General features: G+C 35.4%; 1 protein-coding gene across 2 annotated transcripts in view; it reads right to left on the reverse strand.

Moving 5' to 3' along the window:
- Nucleotides 1–19,375, reverse strand: part of LOC120540794 (kinesin-like protein KIF20B) — a 135,035-nt gene extending 115,660 nt beyond the window's left edge. For both annotated transcript variants that reach the window (XM_039771869.1, XM_039771861.1), the window contains exons 1-5: nt 19,321–19,375; nt 15,194–15,311; nt 7,158–7,247; nt 6,948–7,067; nt 1,664–1,802 (exon numbers count right to left, since the gene is read on the reverse strand). In XM_039771869.1, coding sequence (XP_039627803.1) covers nt 1,664–1,802; nt 6,948–7,067; nt 7,158–7,247; nt 15,194–15,311; nt 19,321–19,322 — 469 coding nt within the window. In that variant the 5' untranslated portion in view covers nt 19,323–19,375. The remainder of the gene's footprint in view (nt 1–1,663; nt 1,803–6,947; nt 7,068–7,157; nt 7,248–15,193; nt 15,312–19,320) is intronic.
- Nucleotides 19,376–19,490: the final 115 nt, after the last annotated feature.

Below are 19,490 nucleotides of genomic sequence, written 5' to 3' on the forward strand. Positions count from 1 at the left end.
ATCAGACTAGGCCAAAGGTTTTTCATCCAATGGAACAATGACCCTAAGAACAAAGCAAAGACAACATAGGAGTGGCTTTGCACCAGTTCTTGGAATATCCTTAAATTGGCCAACCAAAACCTGGACTTGAACCAAATTGAACTTGATCTGCAGAGAAGAATGGCCATTAATCCCTAAATCCATATGAGCAAAACTTTTCATGTCATACACAAGAAAAATCCAAGCTGTAAATCAATGCAAAAAGTACTTCAACTAATTACTGAGTAAAGTATCCAAATACTTGTGTCAATATGATATTTCAGTTTGTTTGTAATAAATTTGCAAAGATTTCTAAATTCCTATTTTAATTTGATGTGGGGGTGGTTAATTAAAATGATTTTAAAACACAAGGCTACAACATAGCAAAATGTGAAAAAAGTGAATGGGACTGAAAAGTTTTTGAATCCATGTTGTGTGTATATATAAAATACAAATGCCACTTCTTGAAATAATTTCTGTTTACCATTAGACACAGAGAAACATTTTGTACTATAGATTGGGGGTTTTGTGCTGCAATTCACAGATCTTCTCTGGCCTTGTGTTGCAGTTGCCCCATAGAAGTTCAGGGTGTTATTTTTTTCTTGCATATTTTCTGCAATTTTTTTCTTGCATTTCACTCTGGAATAAATAGAGTACATACATACATACATTTTCATACCCGTTTCTTCTAGTTTTGTGGTTGGGAATATGTCTTTCCTCGTAGCCCTACGTGCAGGGCAATAAATAGGCTTGGCAAAGCCCTAGAGCTAGTTAGAAACACCACACATAAACTTAAACAATAGTTTCTCAGCCACTTTCAGACTGCAGGTGACCACACAGTACAATCTGTCCCCCACTTTGCCACTGAAGGAATTGACAGAGCTTATGTGATATTTTTTATCCTGTTTGTAATCAAGTGAATGGGACTGAATAGTTTTGAATCCATGTTGGGTGTATATATAAAATACAAAACAAAAACTTGGTAACAGTTTGTGTAATGCTACTAATTAAATCACAGCAGCAACTAAGTTATATTGGTCTTTTAAAATTGATTGTTGATTAGAAAAAGGAAGTAATGACTATTTGATGAAATGCACACAATTACCTTTAATAACTATAGATATAACTCTTCAATATTACAAATGTTATTGTCATCTGAAAGCCACAAACATTTCATCATATTAAATATTAATATATATATATATATATATATATATATATATATATATATATATATATATATATATATATATATATATATATATATATATATATATATATATATTTTTTTTAAATCGGGTTAACCAAGTAAACTTCACATAATATTTAATACGCTATGTTGCAAATGCTAAACCATTTGGAAACAGAAGATAATTACAGATTAAGAACACATCACCAGCAGTGCAGCATTGCATCATTTAAATTAAAACATTTTTGTTTTTATGGGATGTAATGATTCTACGGTAAAAATTAACAAAAAGGGGACTGTTACCCAGCAAACAAAGGATTTTTCAATCAAAGTTCATGATCAGATTAAATTAAAAAAAAAATATGACACAGTATAATATTAACAACAACAATAATGCTTTGAATAATGCTCAAATGTATGGATTTCCTTATATTAAAATAATTTAAAAGGACAAACCTAACAGAGTGTATGTTTTTCCTGCACTTGTCACTCCATACGTAAAGACAAGAGAATTAACTCCATCTACCAAGTCCTTAACCATAGGCTTAACAGTCCCTTCAAAGACTTCATTTTGTGTTGCATCAGGGCTGAAAATCTAAAGAAACATAAATTACAAGTATTAAATAGAAAATATTTTCCACTACTCACAATATATGTTGAACCGCCACTCTGAAAAAAACAGCACTATTACTTTTCATCATTAAGAATTTTTGAACAGAATGTCAAGTAATACATTTTCAACCAAACCAAAAACTCCTAAAAAGTGAAAAAGATATGTTACAACTGAGAACAGACCAGGAAAATGTACAAAATAATCCCAAAACAATTCTATAAATTAAAAGGCTAATTTGTTTCCAAGCAAAACTGTCATATTCAACCGTGCTAATGACTGAATTACAAGATTAAACAGGTCACATAACCAACTACAGTATCTTGCTTGAAGACTGTAGTGATACCCAAATACTTACAGTTAAGCATTATGAAATACAATGCAATATCACTGGCTGTAAAGTGAATGGCCATAAATTTCAGTCCAATGGCTTATTATACTGCGAATTTCCAGGGCGAACAATGCTAATCGCTACTGGTGTCCTGCCCTTACCAGCAATTTTGTAAATTGTTACACACACACACACACACACAACATGGGAATTGTTTGGGCATCAACAAGTGGCTTGAGAGAGAATCAAAACTTCAATTCTGTTTTCCATGTAATAATGAGGGTGCAAAATGTTACTATGTTTTCTTTTCCTGAATGTCAATTAAACCAGAATCCCCAGCATCAGAAACATGCCTTTTTTGCTACTTGTAATTGAAATATGTTTTCAGGGTATAGTGGTGGACATGGACATTGTAGGATCCCACTAGTTAAGGACACAAATATATTCTTGTTTTTGTAGATTAGGATACCAAATATCCAAAAAACATTCCATTGAAAAACTACTATGGCTGCTTATGTGAGTGTACAGTCCAAATCAAAATCCTAATAAACCACATAAAGTTACTTATGCCAGACTCTTTAAACTCCTTATGCGCAAAGGATTTCTTGGAATTATTGTGCTTATATCAAAACTGCTGCTATTCTGCTTATGTAATAAATGCAAATAGCTCGGGAGTAGCGAATACAAACATCTCAAATGTTTAAAAGAAAAAGTATATAATTAAAAACCTCTCTACACCAATATAAAAACACAACATGGGGAAATAAAAAAAGTGAGGTTTTAGGATTTCTCTCCAAAAGCTGGATTTTATAATACATAATCGAGACATTATGAAAAACGCACAACCGTGGATTCAGGTATTTTTTCTGCCCAAATTTGTCAACTATTATTGTACCAAGTCCAGATGTTATATCTCATAGCAGAGCAAAGTTAAACTGTTTGGCACAAGGTGTCCACCTTTTTAGAAATACTACAGTTATTTGTTTTTTAAATGCATACATGAATACATATACTATATACAGTAGATACACAAACTATGTACTACTCTGAAGCAACAACTAAACAATTTGCAACTATACCTGTATAAGTTGTGATCACAAAGGGATGCCACAGAGCCCCAAACCACAGACACAGTAAAGACCACACATTAATTTAATAAAGGGTTTTTAATCCACAAAGCACTTTCCAATGATCACCTTTCCAGGTACTGTATAAGCCACGAAGTACAATAAATTATAAAATTCCTCCTCCTTCTCTCCTTCGCTAAATGTTGAATCGGGAATGATTCTGGGACCATGCCATGTCTACCGGTAGGCACTTTCAGGACATAATGAAGTAGGGACGTCCTCCCCGGACAGCGCACTCTATAGGACCATACGTAGGGACCCCAACAGGTATATAAATCAAAACTGGAATGGAACAGTTCCCGACTCTACGCTTCTGCTGGTCCGTCATAATTTTATACTAGCACCTCAAAGTTATCTTTTCAACTGGCCTTCCAATTCATCTGTCATTCATCTCGGGCCTCCAATCCAGGTAATAAATCATGACCCTCTATTGCCAGGATACCCGTTCTTATCCCACAACATAGAAATTATGTACTCATCCAAACCTTTACTTTAAAAGATAATTTTTTTCCTGCCACTTCTTGAAATAATTTCTGTTTACCAATAAACACAGAATCATTTTGTACTATAGGTTGGGGTTTTTCTGCTGCAATTCACATACCTTCTCTGGCCTTCAGTTTCCCCATAGAAGTTCATGGTGTTATTTTTTTCTTCCATTTCACTCTGGAATAAACCGAGTACATACATACATTTTCATACCACTTTCTTCTAGTTTTGTGGTAGGGAACAGGGTCTTTCCTCATAGCCCTACGCACAGGGGAATAAATAGCCCTAGAGCTAGTTACAAACACTACACATAAACCTAAACAATAGTTTCTCAGCCACTTTTGGATTGCAGAGGACTATTGCTGGGTTGCAAAGAAATGAGACTTGTTCACAGTACAATCTGCCGCCCACTTTGCCACTGAAGGAATTGGCAGAGCTTATGTGATTTTTTTTTATCCCGTTTGTAAGCATGCTCATTTCTGCATGTAGTGGTAGTGTCAGTGTCCATTATTAGAGAAATGATACAAAATTTAGCATGCCCTTGCCAATCCCTTCAGTGAAGGGGAGGCAGGGAATGGAGATAATTATCCTACAAACAAGTCAAAAGCTAAAACTGCCTTTTCCCCACCCTCATATGCTCACAACCCAACAAAATCATTCATTGACATTCAATCAAATTTGGGGAGGTTGGGGGTCCTCACATAAAAACTTGAGAGGTACAGCAAGAACTACAGCATAACAGCTCTCAATATGCTAAAAATGATGTCAGTATTTGAAATTGAAAAAGCTCTGCTCAGAAAATGATCACTGGCAGAACGTACAGCAGACAGTGTCCAGTTATGGTAATTGAATCTATGACACTTGAGCTGTAATTAAAGCTGCACTTCATGACAAATACAAATCAAGCCTAGCATAGAGTCCTGTAGCAAATGCATAATTTTCAATAGAGTGAAATTGTGATCAGAATCTGACTGGAGCTTTTTGCATAGTGGTGCATAAAGATGAGCTGTCACACATGCAATAAAGTTCCTTGCCTTTTACGCACAGCTGTGACAAGTAATATAAACATCATAGACAACTATTATCAGTGGAATGCACTGAACTTCATCTATACAGTGGTAATGAGCCTTTTACTGTATGCAGTTTAATGTGCATGGGATATCTGATTAATGCAGATTCACTCACTGTGATGCACTGCTTGCCTCAGCAGTATGCAAATCACATATTTTACAACTTTATAAACAATGTATTTACTTACCAGAACTACCAGACTTACAAATTCACACTTTGAGAAAGTTTAGCATTTTTGATGTCCAAGTAATTTCTTTATAATCATGGTATATATTAATAATTTGACATTAAAGTATGTTCTTTAATAAAACATATTATAAATTTTAATATATCACTAGTCTGCCCTTGTATTTCATCATGTTAATCCCATTTTGAAGCATTAAAGCTTATTGTATACATATTTTCCAAACAAAAAATGTTGAGTATTGATCCGCATCTTCAGATTGTACAACAAATGCAAAACAGCATACCCATGTCATTTTAAAAAGGTAAAAAAGGGAAAATATATGTGAGAGGTTAAGTCATTTTAGAAGGAAACAAGCTGTGCACTTCACTGGTCATCTTTCTCTGCAGCAGAGTTTCAAGGCCAAGGGAATGGATTCACCACAGAAATTCTTCACCAAGCATAGTTGTTTATATTATTAAATGTTGATGCCCAGATGTGAACTTCTAACTCTATTCTATACACAACTAGACAATAACTGAACACATCACACTTACGAGTGCTCACATTGTTTCACTATACTGTATTGAAGTTTAATAATTTTGCACTTATCATAATGAACACATGTACTTCAGTGGTCTAGCTAGACAAATATTAAGAATCCGCAAAGCATGAGAAGAACAAATGTTGTAGGCATACATTTAATTTTAATCATATTGAAGTTTAGCACAGTTGTTTTATCGTAGGCAGAATGGTAGCAGAAAGCTGTAATGGAGTTGGCATTTCCTGCACCACATGTTTACAGATCGATTAATTAAACTTGAGAGAGAAAAAAAACACCATTGTTGGTTTGGGGTGCTTCTACCCTTTTCATTTTCTCTTTTTTCTTCATTCAGTAGGCTATGTAAAATAACATACAATGTAATAGATGAAAAGTAGACACCGTTTAAGAAAATAATCATACAATTTGAGCTTGCATCTGACTGTTACATACCACAGCATAACATAACATCAATAGAATTGTGGAATCTAATGTGGAATTATAATCAAAAAACGCATTTATGGAGGGTTGTTTGGTGGTGGCAGCGGCATTGTCATAATTCCACCCATGACACCCACTGCGGGTAGACAAGTGAGCAAGAAGCATACCTTTACCTCAAAACAACAGTACCAAGAATCTGTGTTAAAATTTCATTATTTCCAATTTACTTTTGCTACCACAAGAAATGTATGAATTTTTGAATAGCGAGTCAGGAGACAATAAGCAGGAGTGTTTGCGGTACAGAGAGAAAAAAAAAAGAAAGAAACTAGCAGGAGATTAACTAGTAGGGAAAGTTTTTTTATTGTTTTGGAGGCATGCTCTGTAAGCCAGAGAAGATAGGGCATCGTTTGTTATGGAATGAAGACTCCAAGTAAAACATAGAAAACTTTAGCACCTCTGAGCTGTATTTGTTTATTAGATAGGTCATTACAATAATACATGAACTAATTAATTTTGTTAATACTATATTTTGTCAATATAGTTTTCATTTGTAAATAAATATGACTACTTGCTAAACTAAACTGTATATCAATTTTAAAGTAATTGTTCTGTTCATTATCTAGGATTTAATTTTCTAACAGACATGCACAAACGGTAACATATTCTTATAACCCATGTAAAATTCTTTATGGCTATTTATATAGAAAAAAAATTAACAATCCACAATACAAGAAAGCAAGCAATAATGCACCTGAAGCATAAATAAATAGATATGAATGTTCAGCATGGTAAACATTAGAAGCTAAGAAACATTATAATAATGATTAATGTTCATGAATATGATGCACAAACTAAAGAATATTTCATTAATATGGAGATGAATGCTGCACTTAAATGGAAGTCCATAGTCATCTGAACTTCAGACACTCATAAATAAAATATTTGTAGCCTTTAAAAGTTTATTACTCACTTGTGAGAACTGAAACCTTTGAACCATCTGACTGAGCAGTTTTTCACTTTGCCTGCACGTTAATGACCCTTTTGGAGCTTTCAGGATTACATTTTTCAAGTCTTCAATTACCACACAATCCTAAAACAAAATATTAAAATTAAATTCTGAATATTCATAACTTTTCTTAAATTCTGGAAAAGGTTAAATGAATACTAATACTGTACATACCTGTGATTCAGATTTCTCAATTTCAGTTGTAGTAAAAGGCCTAACACGAAGATAAACTTGCAGGCGCTCCTTGTCATCTGAACCGTTAACCTAAAATACAGAAAGTGGTGCGTTTACACAACTGACAGAAAAAAAAGTAATGTCATATTAGAGTAATTGTTCATTCAACACATTGCAAAAGTATGCAACTAGATTTCTGCCTATGGGTTTTTTATTGATAGTACTAGTAATTTGTTGAAAGTTAATTATCTTTCTTTTTGGGTGCAGTAAAACATTTATCTAGGTAGACACTGATCTAGTCTCTCTGTAGTGACACCATCTACCTAAATGTCAAACTCCTATTCCCCAGTTGACATCTGCAAGGTTCCAAAAGATTAAAATACTGCCATAATCTGGAAATGATCCAAAATGCAGAATCTTCAACATTGGATTGATAACTCCTTGCTATCATATTTTCCTAAATTAGATTCATCTGTCTGAAAGTGTAACTATTATTTTGCAGAGTTGCAAACTGCAATAATATTACACCATTACTCCATAGGATTTAAAAAACACTCCTCACACACCACTGTGCAATTTTTGCATTTAATGTGACAGAATGCCAAGACCTTTGCAACTTCTACCCAGACTCAGATTTTAAAATTCTCTTACATATTTCCCTAACACGTTTATCCAATGCAACTTGCAACATTTACGATACAATTGTTTACATTTCTTTTGGCCTAACAATTAGAACACAGGCAGGTCATGAGACTTCTCATGAACACACAGTGTTAGTAGCAAACCTTGAACCAACAACCTCACAATTTGAAGTCCAAAGGCTTAACCATTACACCAAACTTACTAATAAATTTTAATTTGCATACCACACTGTATAAAAAATTTAATTTCTAGCAGCTTTACTATATAATAAACACACAAAAGCATAAGCTATGCATGGTCGAACTAAGGAGGCTGCCATCATCATGGTACTTCTTTCAATCTTGGTTTGCCTTTGCATCAAACAAAATGATCATAGCCAACTTCTTCACCCCTCATGACTCAGATGTCCTGGATCATTGATTTGAACCAATGATTGATTAGGAAATAGCAGACCACACTAGCAGCATTCATGGTATGGGATGACCATGTCATCGTGTAATAGTGGCACAGTAATAGATTGGCATGCGCAATTTATTTTTTGGCCCTGATGGTTAACGGAGACTGATGGTTAATCGAGGTATTAATTATTCAAATAGACTGACATCAAAAAAAGTTGAAAAGTAAAACTTCAAAGCCCCCCAAAATATGTATTTAAATAGGGCCATTATCATCAAAACTGAAGCCCGACACTGGGAACTTTAAACACAGTTCTGCTTCTAACCTTAACCTATTCTCATACTTATTTTTAAAGGAAGGACGAAGCCTAATATTAGCAACTGTCTGAATCAATAGCTTTCTACTTATGATTAATATGAGATGTGTATTATTAATATGGTTAATAATTTTTATCTTTGCTCTTTATTGCATATTGGTTTACCTGAATTACCCGAGTTAGCCAATTTATAAACACGTTTACCAAAAATAAAAATTGTGTAATGTTGGAGGACTGCACCTCAGAGAGACAGGCAGGCAGAAAGACATGTTGTGCAACCTGCTTGCTGTGGGTGGAGAGGAGGAGAAAAAGAGCACTTAGAAGAGACACTTTTTTCACAAAAATCAATGTCTTGGCACATGGTTTTCAAGCAGTCTCCATCATGGAAACAGATCAGCTCAAATAGGTAAGGAAGCAAGAGCGAGCTGCAACTCTGGAGAAGTGTGAACACTGGATTTTGGTTTGGCACAGGCATTAGACACAGAAGAGCGGAGTGAAGTCTCACAACAGGAGCACCAAGAGATGGAGTGGTGAACTCTAATCAAAATGGAGCGTGAAGACTGGGGGTTGGTTGCTGTGTAATCAATGGTCCTTTAAAGGCACACTTTTTTTTTTTTATATAAAATTACCTCACATACTAACTGATAACTATTTATGTACTACTCCAGTTGAGGACTGCAGCTCTCATGCATTTTCAGTTACATGTTAAATTTAAAAAACTAAGCAGTTGAAAGACTACCTTTAAAAATGTAAGAGAATAAAAAAAAAAAAAAAAAGTTATTTTTTAGACTGGTTGCTCCATGTCTGAAAACCATTGGTTTAGATTGCAATGGGTGTCAAAACAACACATACATGCGATTTTGGAGAAGTAAAAACAGAAATTAAAATACAACATAAAAACATTTATATAACAACATTGAAAATAAACAGAAGTAAAACACTTAGTGACACTGACTCCGATTATGCAATGAAGATGCACACGCACAGTTTTCAACCAATTAACTAAACCTGCAATATGGCTTATGTACTTAGAATCACATTAAGCCAACATTACAAAATTAAAACATGTAATTCAAGCTATATACTTTCCTTTTCAGTTTCTGTGAAAGAGACAGTTAACTGGCAAAGTATCATGTAAAAATCTAACCACCAAAATATTCTACCACAGAAGAAGCTGTTGCACCATCAGGACTTTTAGTTTTGTGTGTGTGTAAATCTGCAGTAAGGTTTGAAATTAGTTCTGCACAACAATCATCATTGTCATATGTTTGGGAAAAGTCTAGACTATTATCCTTTTGCAGCTGTGGAGGATGGCCGGCCGTTTATCCCGGCCAATACCCCCAAGCCGCCAGGTGGAGCCCTCCTTGCAGCATGGAGATCCCCAGAAGACCAGCAGGGCATCATGGACAATGGAGTTTTTATGCACAGCCCTGCTGGATGCCATGGGTGCCACTAGGGGATGCTGCAGGGAGGAGTAATGGATATTTTCCCTACGCCCCGGAAGCACATGTGGACAAGAGGAATGACGTGCTTCCGGGGTGAAGAAAAGAACTTGTACCTGACCCGGAAGTGATTGAGAGTAACATGGACTGGGGATTAGGAACACTTCTGGGTCAGGAGATATAAAAGGACTGTGGGAGCTCCCAGACGCCGAGCTGAGCTGAGTGGAAGGGTGGCAACGCGTCTGGGAGCTGGAGGATTGGTTTGTTTATTATTAGTTATTTGTATGAGTATTGTGGAGGAGAGGGCATTTTGTACACTGTGGCTGAAGAATAAAGTCAATTTGAGGACTTTTATCTGGTGTCTGGAGTCGTGGACAGGGGTTCAAGGGAGCGAGAGTGCCCCCTATCTACCACATAGCAAAATAAGCGGCTCCATTTAACATCTTACCTGAAGAAGGGGCCCGAGTTGCCTCAAAAACTTGCATACTGTAATCTTTTTAGTTAGCCAATAAAAGATTTGCTAATGCTACAATAAATCATAACACATTTTATTAATTTTCATATATTTCTATGCCCCACAGCAGTTATTTCTATAAAAAGATAAGTTCCTTTGAAAGACCTCACTTTTCTCAAAAATATTTTAATAACACATTGTTCAATTTTTGTGTGTGAAAAAAAAAACCTTTAGCAAGGTCTGCTAAATTTTAGATCTTAAATAACTAGCCAAACTTGCGCTTGGAGTTACACAAAGTAAAATAGCTTAAGTGTCCAAAAAACAGAAGATGATTTTGGTTTAGGCCATTGCAGGGCTGCAGTCAAGAGAGTGCAGTGGTGTATTCAATGTATCCAATTTCAGGGGCTTTTGAGAACCATTCAGTTCACTATTTTGACTAAGAAATGAACCAGTACAATCAAAAGCTGAAAATGTAAATTCTAACACTGATTTATCCGCTTTAATAAATTACTGCAATCCATCCAGTTACTATGTCTCTGTCATTCCAATAGATGACACATTACAAACATTAACACTGCTTTTACGAATCCCATATGAAATGGCATATAACAGTAAACAGTAAACCGCAAATGTTAACGAGGAGGGCTATGTTGATTACTTACATATCAAACTGTCCTAGATGGGGTAGCACAGCTAGTAGATACATAGGAGAATAACAGATTTATTCTCGCTGGTGAAAATAAAACATCCTGTAAATGCCCCATGTAATGTCAGTTACTGCTTTGTACATAATGATATCAGTATATGCACTGGCTACCCAAAACCTCAAACTGGATTCAGTGGGTACAGGGCATTGACAAATAAGTTCATTTTTGTAAATTAGTATTTTGGACAAAAAAAAAAAAAGGAGCATATAGTCTATGGACGTATTGTAATTAAATATCGCATAAACCTATTTTGCAGTAACTTGGTTCTTTAAAAGATTTTTGAAGTTAACATTGGGCAATTTTGACATAAAGCTTGGTGACTTATTAAAATTATCTAATTTGATTTAATATTTTAAAACCAATATTCAAACATGAAAAACATTATTTTTACGAAACATTACAGTTAAAAGAGACCTTAGTTTAATCAGCTGGTTATGCGTGTACAGTCAAAACATATTGTAACGATCCGGCCAAAAATCTCTACGATGGAGGGTGCCACAAGAGGAGTGCCCCGACAAGGAGTATGAAAGTAAGGCTGGTCAGAGCACTGCAGGGTTAGGTACAGAGGAGCTGCATCCACCCACTACTGAGAGAAAAGCAGCAACCGAGATCATGAGGACCAGAGATTTGAGGTATGGGGTGGGGCTGTAAATAATTACTGATTGTGTTATTGTTTCACAGTCATTGTTGGTAGAAACAAACTGATTTTTGTACAGCGAACGGTCAGTGTGATTTTATTACAGTATTAACATGAAGAATTTGATGAGCACTGCTGCTCTTATGAATCTACCCTCTCCAAAGCAAGGCTGTAACGTTAAGTTGGTTATCTGGAATTGGTTCAGATATGAAAGAACAGATGTTGAACAAGTACAATGCAAAGTTTGCAAAATGACAATATCAGTTAAAAGTGACACTACATTCAGTTTGTTTCAGCACTTAACACAGACAGAATAAGGGAACCACTGCGAGAAAGCACAATACAAACTTAAAGTTGTTCCTCAACCAACAGTTCCAGAATAGTCTTATCCCTGCTTCAGCACAGACCATGAAGCACACTCCCTGGTTATATATCACATCAGACAGAGCGATTACATTAAGAGGAAAGTGGCCTTGTCTGGGACTGGGAGAAGAAAACACCTGAGCTGTCTATCACATGTTGTTATCATGCAACAGTGTCTAAGCTATGTTAGGTATTAGAATGATAAGGCTGTCTTTGACGAATGACCAGAGGGCTATCAGAGTGCACTAGGAGGAAGAGACTCCTCTAGAAGTAGTAATAGTAGAGGGAAAGTCCCTGCAAGTGACTTTATATATATGCCAACATCTGTCTGTCTGTCAGTTTTTCACCGCACTAAGTATTTTAGTTTGCTTGTGGAACTGATTTATTTGTGCGAATCCGAGAGAGACGCAGTGGGCCGAGGGGAGGGGCCCCTCCTCCCTCACACGCCAGCCTCGGGGGTAATCTTACATCCATTTAACTAGCAAACGAGAGAACTACTTAATGGATTTAGATCAGGCTTTTTTCTAGAATTTGCTTGAACATTCCAGTTGATTTTGCAACTTCTCTCATTGGACTAAGAATCATAGTTCACTTGCAGGAGCAAAATATTTGCTCTAATCTAAGACAGAAACTACAGGCCAAGGGGAAGGGGATTAGCGACATCAGGTATATGGAGCCAGGCAGGGCCCTCCTTGCTGTCCTGTTTCACTTCTATGTGGGCAATGTCGTGGGAGATAGCTAGTTGATAATAAAAACATAAGTTTTTGGTTTTCTACAAAGGATGCAGTTAGATTTTCAGTTTGAAAAATGACAACCTTCAGATTTGTTTTTAAATATTAAAATAAATCATAAATCGTAAATCCATAAATATATAAAAAAGTTTTTTTTTTTTTATATTGTCCAGCCTGAAGGTCATTGCACCAGATAGTTGCTAAATTTTCACTTGTAATAGTGTCCCCAAGATGTATAAAATTACAGGCAGTGGGGAAATAAAACTGATATAAGTAAAACAAGCAGAAAAAAAAATGCATCTTGTTTCAAAGGCAAGGTTTTGGCAAAAATGGAAATAAGTACTTGTACTTGACATGATCTAGGCAAAGGAAATGATACTTGTTTTACTCTCTATTCACAATAACTAGCACTGGTGCAATTTTCATGTAAACAATTACACGATGAATGGAACAGCAGATAAGAAATGCTCCAATGAAGTGAAGCATAATTATTCTGGGAGTGTAATTTGCATATGCAGCTACATACATAAAATACTCCTATAGCTAAATAGGTACTTAAATTGTGCAAACACAGGTAGTGAAAACGAAATAAAACTTTTCATTAAAAATTCTGATACTTTGAAACTACTGTATATAGTCAGCAGTGCTAAGATTGTTACATACTTTATTGTGGTATTGTTATACAATGTGGAACGACTAAAGTATGTGGAACAAAAAGAAAACCTACAAATAAAGCGCCGTCTCGTGGCCCAGCAGAGGTATTGTCCCTCTTCCTTTTTTTTCCCCCCAGGCGTCGCGGCTGGGTAAAGATCCCCAGCTGTCTGCCACAATACTCTTCCCTCCACATTAAGAGGAGTAAATCAAGATATGTTCAGCTTAAGACCATGTTACATTACAGGACTTTTTGTAGCCTTATTTTACATAATCTTGGCGAGTCATACATTGCGAGTAGCATGTTCTTGTGCAAGGCAGTCATCTAGCTTGATGCACCCAATGATTCTAACTAGTCTGTGACTCACCCTGCCAAAAAATCAGCAAGTTTAATTTTGTCTTTATACACTGTGATGAACTCTGTGTGCATGAGATCTGAGAACCAATGAATGTTAATCTGGAAATACAATGCATATAACATAGCAAAAAGGAATGAGGAAAAGGACTGTCTTGGACCCAAAACAAAAGAGGAGCTTGTTTGTCCCATAGTCTATGTACCACAATAGAATGAGGAAAAAAGGAAAGAGTAAAGATTGCAGCTTACCTTACTATACCCGTTAACCCTTCGCACAGTACTAGTTCCGTCAAGCCATTTGCTACTGGCTGTCAGAAACAGGGGCAAGCATGACTGCACTGCAAAGTCATCACACAGTCTTTAAATCTGAAGTGCCCCCAGCAATTTTTAGACATGTAAATAAACATGGTCTGCCAAAGAGATCAGCAAATAAAGAGGTGACATCAACTTTTATTGGCACCTGCAACTGCACTCAATGAAGAGCTATAACTTGCACAGTACAATTACCCTTTAATTTGAACAATTTTCTAATATCGGTGTATAATATTTCAACATTGCATTAGGTTTTGCTTTTCCAGATTTGCATCTATTTAACAATTTTAATAATAAAAGAAGAAAAAAAAAATCTGCACACACACATGTGTAGTAATTTAACCTATTTTTGGGTGTTAAGTAACTTGTGGGTAATGAGTTTTATTTCAAAATTGAAACCAACTTTATGTACTGTATATGCAATGAAGAAATTAACAAAAAGGGTTTGGTTTTTCTTGCATTAAATGTTTAAACGTTATTGTATGTATTAGTCCCAATGCACCTAGGCACTCCGAAAAAACACCACAAAACAAACAGGTATAAATTCTCTCAGCCCATATTGCAATAGGCAACATGCCAAATAATCCCTAGAATCAAGATCAATAATCAAACAAACTGCAATGAAGACTTTCCATTTGCTACTTCTCGTCTCCCCAAAATTGAACTTTTGATGACTAGAAACTGCATTGGGAGCAAAATGTAGGTCAAAGTTGAGGTTGTAGATTTTTCCACAGCAGATATTGTTGTAAATCTTTACAGCCTCTGCATTCACTTATTTTTCTAAACATCTATACAAAATCACATTGGGGTTGGGGAGACACACTAAGTTGCTATACTACTGTTCAGTTTTAAATAATTTTAGACTTGCATCTTTACTATCTCATATTGCCCAGGCAAATGCTGACCTTTTTCTCCCCAAAATACATATTTTAATGGCTTATTTGTAATCTGACAGCATCACCATAATAAATATGGAAAACGTTTTTAAAAGTACCAGGCTCAGAATTTTACATTTGTTATCAGGCCTCACCTGTGATGAATCAGAAATTTCTGAAAGTCTGGAAAATTCTTCTGAAAGATCTCTTTTCAAGTCTTCGACAACGATCAACTCTTGTCGGACAGGTTTATCATTTAAACATGTCTCCATCCTGCCAAAATTCATATTGTAAGATAATTAAATAGCTGGAAGTTACAGTAAATGAGTACTGCAACTCAATTCAGTTGAACAGTAAACAGTAAGATAAAATCTAGTTGACAGCATTTCATCATTGAAGGTCTATGACTGACTGAGAAGGAGTGCAAATACAGCTCAATGAAGTTATATGATGAATAAGTAAAAGATGATGAACACAGACTGTAATAACTGATGAACACTATGGATGAAAGTTTGATGATCAGCATGTAGATGATAAGCATTACATTTGCAGAGGACAAATACAAGGAACGAACGATAGAAGTTCAGGATTACAGTTTACAGATTTGTTTGAGTAGCAAAAATCACCACAGCCAAATAACGTGTTTGCTAAGTAAATGAATGGAGTTATAACTGATGTTGCTGAATTGTCAGTTTCATAGTACAGACAAAAATGATAAAAAGAAAAATGGAATACCTTTAAAAGCATGAGAAATGAGAGAATATCTTAAGAGAAACCACATTACACAATGAAAAAAATCTGATGACTTACTTGACCAAGAACGATTAAAGAGATTACAACAAAAGAAAACAAATAAAAACTGAACAGACTCCGAAGACACCAATAGGAGGAAACTAAGCAAATACTGTGTTAGTTCCTATAGTCTAGCTTCAAGTAGAGTACAAATAATATATATTTCATGGTAAACTACTCATCGTAGGACTTCGCCCATACTATCTAAAATGGGAGTTTAATCAATTCTTTGTGACAGTTGTTTTACATACCACCGCATGCCGATGCGGGAGCTGCAGCTGAAACGATTCTTGAAACTGCTCATAAAACTAGAAACCAAATCACCTGGTTCGTTCAGACTTGTGATGGATGATTTTAATTTATGAAATCTGAAGTCAGTATTACCAAATTACCAGCAGTATGGAATATTAATACTAGAGGGGACAAAACTCTTTACAAGTGCTATGGAAACGTCCCTGGTGCCTACATATCGCATCACAGAGCAGCCCTAGGTGCATCTGACCACACCGTTATTCATCTACTTCTGAAGTATAAACAGAAACAAGAAAAAACAGCCATACGAACAACACAAAACTGGTGTAAGGACAGTGTAGAGGAACTGCAGGAATGCTACTCCTGTACAAATTGGGATGTGCGGATATCCTCAGTCACTGAATGAGGCCACTTACACTGTCATTGAATATATGAAATTCTGCGAGTGTATGATCATTAAAGAAAAAAAAAAAAAAAAACTGTCAAGGTGTACCCAACCAGTAAGCCATGGATCACTAAAGAGGTTAAAGCATTACTATTGGAAAAGCAACATGCACATCAAGAAAATAAGATAGAAGATAAGCGAATTTTACAGCAAAGGATTAACAAGTTAATTATACAAAAAAAAAAAAAAAATTCAAGAGGTGGTTTAATGATAATCCAAAGCAGGTCTGGAAGGGACTAAAAACAATTACAGGACTGGGCTTAAAAAAAGAGACAAAAAAAGATGACAAAGACCACAAGCTTTTAGCAGATGAACTGAATAATTTTTGCCAGATTTGAAAAAAAGGGATTTCAGCACCCAAAATACAGAAATAAAGGAGATGCTTTATAAAAACACCAGACATTCTGCTGTAATGGGGTTCATGTTAACTGAAGTGGAGAAAGGCTTGCAGCAGGTTAAAACAAACAGTGAAGTGGGACCAGACGGCATATCAGGTCGGCTCTTAAAGTCTTGCTTTAAGCAGCTCTTTCCAGTTTTTCACTAATCTCTGACCTGTGGTATTGTACCTAATCTGTGGAAACAATCAATCATTACCCCTGTATCGAAGGTTTCTAGGCCAAGCTGTTTAAATGACTACGGACCAGTGGCACTTACCTCTATTCCAATGAAATGCTTTGAACATTTGGTGAAAAAAAATTTAATTACTGAGACAAAGTCTTTTCAAGACAACAATCGATTTGCTTACTGTGCAAACAGGAGTGTGGAAGATGCTCTGCTTGTTATCTTACGTCAAATCTACACCTTTCTTGATCATCCTGGTTCATATGTCAGAGCACTGTTTTTGGATTTTTCTTCAGCGTTCAATACTATACAGCCTCATATACTGATTGGGAAATTGAACAGTATGAAGGTAAACCCATTTATTACACTATGGATTCAGGACTTTCGTTTAAATCGTTCACAGTTAAAGAACAGGACACTTTTTCAATAGTCATTCATTCACACACAGGAAGTCCGCGGGGGTGTGTCTTATCACCATTACGGTGTACTCTGTACACAAGTGCTCCATTATCAAGTATGCTGATGACACCATGCTCATAGGACACATATCTGGGGAGGATGAAAGCCACTATCTAAATTAAGTGGACTGTATAGTAAACTAGTGCAACAAACACTCTCTCACTCTGAATGTAAAAAAGACAAAAAAAAATGATATTTGATTTTAAGAGACAGAAATCTGTATGTTCACCCATGGTAGCTCTGGGGGAGGGGTAGAAATAGTGACTGAATTTAAATACTTAGGAACTAACCTAGATAACAATCTTAACTGGAATACTAAAAAAAAAAAAAAAAAAACAAATTCTCTAAATGCAACCAGCACTTACTTCTCCTCCATAAACTCAAACTATTTAAAGTAGACAAGGACCTCGCGTTGTCCTTTTATTGCAGTTTGTGATCAGTTTCATTGCCTGGTTTAATAGTCTAACAAACCAAAACTCAAAAAAGCTCCAGCAGATTACGAAGTACGCAGCAGTGAAAAGTCAAGCAAAAATGACACCTATTATTATTATTATTATATATATCCTGTAACCTTTTTTTGGTGTAAATATGGATTATCTAACTGCCTTACCATAACCTGTCTTGTTCTGTTTGTTTGTTTTATTTCATTCTGTTTATTAGATGCAACTGAGAAGGCAAATTTCATATTTTCTTGTGTAAACATGACTAAATAAAGAAACATTAAACATCAACTAACAGTGTCACTGTCATTCCTCCAATGATTATTTAGTACATTTGCTTAAGAGGTATAAAACCAAAGTGAAACTGACTTGAAAAAGAATATTTAAAAATAAATGTAGCAGACAAGACACAAATGGAGAGTAGTCAAAACAATTCATAACATACTTGTCCTGACGTTAGCGAGTTCTTGTACATGCATATCAATGTTAACATTCAAACCATGATAACAGTAGCACATTAGACGGATGTACAATATTTATAAAATTTTACTTGGAACACAAAATGAAAAATATTAAATGAGCCTAATATTAATAGACCTGCATACATCTAGCGTCATAAGCCATGTCAAAAAGTTCACCACTTCACATTTCACTTAGTCCAAAAACTCCACTCTGTTAAGCCCTTTAAGTCAATTAAAAATAAACACCTAACCAATTTCTTTCCCATAGCCACAGGCCGCGCCGACCTTTATTTGTATGCGATTTCATAAACCGTATCAAGGTGAGAGAGTGGGTGTGTATTTACAGTTTATATACATGAATGTATACGCATACAGTATATACAAACATGATTTCATGTGCACATCTTCATAATTGCACTATATTGCAAATGTTTAGAGTGTATGTTGTTCAACCTATGTATATAATGTTGTATCATCATGTTCTAAGCAGCTCCAAAGCTACCAAGATAAATTCCTGTACATTAAACACTAGCGAATATAAAAGAGATTCTAATCCCATACGAATTACAAAAAGCTATGAAGAATTTTTTTTTTTTTTTCAAATTGACTTCAGCATTTGAAACTAAGAAGAAGGCGCAACACAAAATATTACCAGAAACCTAGTATTTCCTTAATAATTTATTTAAAGCTTTCAAAGTTAGATTGTATAAAATACCTCCACTCTTAAACCTAGCTGAAAGAGATGAAAAGCTGCCGTTAGTTATCAGTACATTTACGTATTTTCTAAACGAACTATGTGAACCTACTAACTCAACATCTGTTACTACAAACAGCTATAAATTAAACTGTCAAAAAATAAAATGTCCACTTACATAATTGATGAAGAATGTTTTAAAACTAAGCAGGCAATAAGAACAGTATTCACCGTCAAACAGTTACCGCACCTGGTTTTAAATTCAACCAATCCCGGCAAAACAAGGTCGCAGGGATTCATGGGATTACTTGATATCACGTGACTCTTGACGTTTTCAAAGATTCCAAA

Source organism: Polypterus senegalus, chromosome 1, assembly GCF_016835505.1.
Source record: "Polypterus senegalus isolate Bchr_013 chromosome 1, ASM1683550v1, whole genome shotgun sequence".
Classification (NCBI taxonomy): Eukaryota; Metazoa; Chordata; class Cladistia; order Polypteriformes; family Polypteridae; genus Polypterus; species Polypterus senegalus.